Below are 4,809 nucleotides of genomic sequence, written 5' to 3'. Positions count from 1 at the left end.
CAAAAGAGCCCGCTTGGAGCATCACGTTTGACACGGCGCTTCTTCGGGCTTGACTGCAACTCCGGCAAAAGGCAGCGCTGGTGGAAATCTCTGCTGGCGAAGCCCAGACACCGGCTGACTGACCCCCGCTTCAAGACCTCCCAAACACAGGACGTGGTCTCTGCTTCAAGCCTCTAAAATGCAGAACTTGACCTCTCTGAGATCCCAAATGCTGTCTGGGGGACCCTGGTTTCAAGCCCCCCCAACCAGGACTTAGTGGCTGTTCATGTACTTGGCCAAAGGAGCCCGGTTCTGAGCCCCCAAAACGCAGCCCTGGCTCTCTCTTGGTGAGCCCCAACACTGCCCCGGTCGGTCGGGTTCGGAGTCCCCAGAAGTGCCCTGGGCCGTGACTGGACCCCAGCTGGGCACCAGCAGCCGCTCCCTCACCCCCCCAGCGGCACGAGGAAGAGAGCAGAGACAAAAATCCAACACAAGGGCTGAGATCAGAACAGTTTAATAATGGAAACCAATTCAAATACAATCATTTAATGTTAATGACAACACAGAGGAACGGTGAGAGCAACAAGAGCAGCGAGTACAATAATGAACAGGAGACAGAGAAACACCCCTCCACACTCCCCCTTTTAACATAAATCCAAAATGTAATCCAAAGCACCACAAACCCCCAGTGTAGGGGACTTCCACATTCCTGTTATCTCCTTTGTCTTCCATCCTGGGGATTTGTGGACTAAGGGAGGCACTGGCTGCTCCTCTGGGCAAGGGCAAGGCTCCCGTGCTACTCCTAAAAACAGAACACCTGGAATTAGTGCCCTGGGAGCCCAGCCCAGTCCTTCCAGTGACTGGGGGTCACCCAGTCTTTACCAGGATAAGATGGAAATGACATCCCGGTCCAATGCATTTTCAGCAGGATTGGACACTCCCGGCCAAGGTGACCAGCCCGTGAAAATCGGAGCCATGACAATCCAAAGGGGAATTTGAGTCAGAGACTTAAAATCAGAAACTCCAATTCTTTTCGGCGCCTCTCGCTTAAATGGCTCCCTGTTGGAAGAGGTCAATCGGTATTTTTACTGAGTACTTTCTTGCCAAAGCCAGGGAAAACCGAGCAGCATTCCCTGAGCGCCTCCATCACTTCCAAGGCCATCTGCACCAGTGGCCAATGGGCAGGAGCCGGCCCAGAACAGGCCCCAGGGATGCTCGGAAGTCCATTATTCCCAAGCTTTGAACGATTCTGGCATTATCCCCCCATGTCCCGGAGTGTGCCAGAAAGCCCAGAGCTCCAGAAGCTGTAGGCAGCTGTTTTTTCCTTCCCAGGTTTTTGGGAGTGTGAGTGAAGACCCCTTTCCCTGTCCGGCTCTGGGAGCTGCCCCTGCCACAGAGCCCACACTGATCTTGGGCCCTGCTGCAGCCAATTCCCTTGTCATGGCCCACATCCTACAGGAAAGCAAACGGGAAGTGCCCAGCCGGCCCCAGTTCCAGTCAGGAATGTCTCAAACAGCACTGGGGGGGGTTCCTCTAGCTCTGGTAGGGAAGCCGGCATGAGCCCAATTCCCAGGGCCTGTGCAGGGGCTCCCTACAGAACAAAGCTCCCGTTTTTCAGTTGCGGGCTTTTCCTGGTGCCCTGAGGCACGGGGTGATCCACCATTTGTCCCTCCCTTATTTCTCACACACTCACAGACCCAGCCCCTGCTCTTCCTGCCCTCCCTCAGGGGCTGCAAATTGCCAGTGGGATTTCCCTCTCCTCAGCAGACCAGTGTCTCCAGGAAATTCCCACACTGACCCATTCCTGAGTACAGGGCTCAGGACAAGGGAGGAACAAAGGTTTTAGCACTTACCATCTTTCATTTTCCTTTCCCAGGACAACTGGCTCTGCCTCTTTCCATCTCAAAAGGCTCCTTGTCTTTGTTTCAGCCTCAGAGGATTCTGTGAGGAGATTTCACACCCACAAATCAGGATCCCAAACCCAAAGCGTTGTTCATAAAGGTGGAGCAGCGTTGGTTGCTCCAGTGCATTTCCTCCACGTGCACAACTTAAAAACCATTACACCACTGCATAATTGCCTTGAGCTGGTGCTGTAACAATGAAAACCTGATTTTGCATGGCCAGAGGCAAGAGATTGTCCCGGTCAGGCTGTGAGGCCTTGAACTGCACATTTTTCTGGGGGCTGTGACTGGGATTCCAGCAGGGATTGAGCCTCGTGTGTGTGCAAACCCCAGCGTGGGACTGGGCAGGTTTGCACTGGGGGAAGCTCTCGCTTTATCCTTTGGCAGTTCTTCTGTGGAATATTAAACAAAGAGGGAGGCCTTGTCCTTAATCCAATTACCACAGGGCAGAAAATGACTGTTTCTTGTTTACAAGCTATGAACAAAACTGAGAGCAGCACTCAAAAGGTTGGGAGCTGCTGCTTCACCACAGTTGTGTCAGCAACAGAGAAAACACAAAATGTGTATCCAAAATCAAGGACAGAACGATTGCTCCTGCTTTTAGTGGGACCAGGGCTAATTCTGCCCTGCAATGACAAAGAACTTCTCCCCCGACCTTCAGAGACCCCTCAAAAAGCCAAAGTGTGGCAGGGAAGGCAGGAAGGAAGGAAAGGAAGGAAAGGAAGGAAGGAAAGGCACCTCTGCCTCACCTGCTGGGGACAGCACAGGTCCTGCTGCTCATGGGGAATGTGTCTGGAGCCAAAAGCACCTTCCCAGGCTGGAGGGCTTTTCCTAAAGCACCACCTCTGGTTCACATCCTTCTGGCTTTTCCCTCCCTTGGGAAAAGAAGGACTCCATCTGGGGCCTGGAAAAGGAGGAAACAAGGAGGCCCAGCCCACAAACTGTTCAGATGAGCCATGGGGGCACTCAGAAGCTGTGCAGGGATTTCTGCCCCAGAGGTCACATTCCTTCAAAGCCAGTGCAAACTCACTAAAATGACCTTTCCACAAATCTCTCTTAAGGCACATCAGAACCCGAGCAAGAAAACGGAACCAAACGCTTTGTTCCACTGGCCTCGCGCCCCAAATTCCAGTGGGACAGACGAGTCCCTCTCCTTGGAAGGCAACATCTCCTACCTGGAGCTGTGCCTCCCCCAGCCTTCGGTGGCCGCTGTCTCCATCCTCCCACACCTCCTCATCTTCCTCCTCGGCAGGGTTGGCTTCCTCATCCTGCGGAGCAAACGCAGGGACAGTCACCAGCCTGCTCATCCCAAAGCTGGGCAGCAGGGACGGGCTGGTGGCACCCTCTGCACGCTCACCCCTCTGCCTGGAGCCATCCCTGCTCCGCGGTTCCTTCCTGTCCCTGGCCTGGCATCTCCTTTGAACGGGATGTCAAACCACAAACGTTTGTTCTGCTGGCCTTTGGGACATCAGAGACTCCCCCGAGGCAGTGGCCAAAGCTCCTGTTCCCATGTCCTCTGCCTCCCAAAGCCCTGCTGGGGCTGGGCAGAGCAAAGGAAAAGTCTCGTTCCTGCTGGGAATTTCCTCCTGTGCCCATAAACCCAGAGAAATCGTGCCTGCTCCATCCCTGGAAGGGCCCAAGGCCAGGCTGCATGGGCCTTGGAGCAGCCTGCAAGAGTGGAAGGTGTCCCTGGACTGAACTCAGCAGTTTCTGGCTTTTCCTCTGGCTCCGCTCCTATTGCTGCGGCCCGAACATTTTGAACACTGACTGCTTCCTGCCCAATTTACAAAAGTCAGCATTTGCAGTCACATTCCATTTATTCCCCTTCCCCATTTGTATTCCTGTGACATTCATTATTGCTGCAAGAGAAATAACCAGGAGCAGAAATTTGAGAAACAAAGGACAAAAAATGGCTTTTGTGGCACATTTTTCTTGAGAAATCAATTCTACTTTTGAAACAGGACTTTGATTTCAACGAGAGCAAGAGGTAAATCAACTTGGAGGGAGATCAGAGAGAAATCCTGCACTTGGAGGGCCCATCGGGTCTAACCCAGCTGGGCAGGTACAGAAAGAGACCCCGGCAGCTCCCGCAGTCCGTGGAGTGAGGGTGGTGCAAGGACCAGCACAGGATCCGAGCCCAGCACGGCTCATCCTGGGAGGCTCCACAGGAGCCAAATCCCAGCTAAGGACGTTCTCCAGGGCATCCTCCTCCAGGGAAACGGGAGCGCCTCCAGATCCTGACATCTCTGCACAGGCAAGGGAAACTCCGAACTCTCCAAAGCTGCGTTCATTCCAGAAAGCCAGAAAACAAAGGAAAACACCTGGAGAGCAGTGGGAAGGAAAGCTGCTGGAAGGGCTCCGATTCCACACGTGGCTTTTACAATCCCTTGTATCTCGTCTGGGACTCCTTCCAGCTCCGCTACCGATCGCCTCACTTTGACCCCAGAACACTCATTGTCTCCCCCGCACATCAACTCGCATTTTACCCCCGAATCGTTCATTTTGCCCCTTACAGAATCCGCCCCGGAGCGACGCCCCGGGCCCCGCACGGCCGAGGCAGCTCCGCTGCCCGCAGCTCCCGGGGGCTGTCCCCGTTCCCCTCTCGGGGCTGTCCCCGGTCCCCGCTCACCTCCGAGCCCGGCGCAGCCGCCCCCGCTGTCCCCGGCCGGACCCCGCCGCTCCCCGGGCTCCGCCATTGGCGCTCCCGGCTCCGCGCCTGCGCTCCCGGCACAGCGGCCGCGCTTCCTGCCGGGAGCGGCCCCGCACGGCAGAGCCCAGCCGTGGTGCCGGTGCAGCTCCGTGTCCGGCCCCGCTCCGTGTCCCGGCCCCGCTCCGTGTCCCGGCCCCGCTCCGTGTCCCCGCCCCGCTCCGTGTCCCGGCCCCGGCGGAGCCGCGGGAAGCGCCCGCAGCGCTCGGAGCTGCGGTGCCG

The 4,809-nt window shown here is 56.1% G+C and overlaps 1 protein-coding gene across 6 annotated transcripts; it reads right to left on the bottom strand.

Annotated features, from left to right (window-relative positions):
- Positions 1 to 483: 483 nt before the first annotated feature.
- On the bottom strand, positions 484 to 4,599 carry LOC120749893 (uncharacterized). Of its 6 annotated transcripts, none has more exons than XM_058419681.1 (4): positions 4,510 to 4,591; positions 1,833 to 1,920; positions 862 to 1,038; positions 484 to 781 (listed from the first exon to the last, which is right to left on the bottom strand). In XM_058419681.1, the coding sequence occupies exons 1-4, from the start codon at positions 4,574 to 4,576 to the stop codon at positions 511 to 513; spliced, it is 603 nt and encodes a 200-aa protein (XP_058275664.1). In that variant the 5' UTR covers positions 4,577 to 4,591; the 3' UTR covers positions 484 to 510. The 6 variants fall into 6 exon arrangements, 2 of the variants coding, with proteins under 2 accessions (XP_058275664.1, XP_058275665.1); XR_009207611.1 differs by adding exons at positions 2,630 to 2,784; positions 3,056 to 3,148 and having other exon boundaries at positions 487 to 1,920; positions 4,510 to 4,599; XR_009207612.1 differs by lacking the exon at positions 862 to 1,038 and adding an exon at positions 2,630 to 3,148 and having other exon boundaries at positions 492 to 781; positions 4,510 to 4,599.
- Between the last annotated feature and the right edge of the window lie 210 nt (positions 4,600 to 4,809).

The sequence above is a fragment of the Hirundo rustica genome, chromosome 3 (genome assembly GCF_015227805.2).
Source record: "Hirundo rustica isolate bHirRus1 chromosome 3, bHirRus1.pri.v3, whole genome shotgun sequence".
NCBI classification, from domain to species: Eukaryota; Metazoa; Chordata; class Aves; order Passeriformes; family Hirundinidae; genus Hirundo; species Hirundo rustica.
Note: the sequence above shows the minus strand (reverse complement) of the source record. Positions and strands in the feature narration are given on the sequence as shown.

What these genes read in the sequence shown, in the direction of transcription:
- LOC120749893 (XM_058419681.1), bottom strand. Translation starts at nt 4,576, where the DNA reads ATGGCGGAGCCCGGGGAGCGGCGGGGTCCGGCCGGGGACAGCGGGGGC. An exon ending in CGGCTGCGCCGGGCTCGGAG is followed by an intron (nt 1,921 to 4,509) that starts GTGAGCGGGGAC and finishes ATCTCCTCACAG; the next exon opens with AATCCTCTGAGGCTGAAACA. An exon ending in GGAAAGGAAAATGAAAGATG is followed by an intron (nt 1,039 to 1,832) that starts GTAAGTGCTAAA and finishes CTCTTCCAACAG; the next exon opens with GGAGCCATTTAAGCGAGAGG.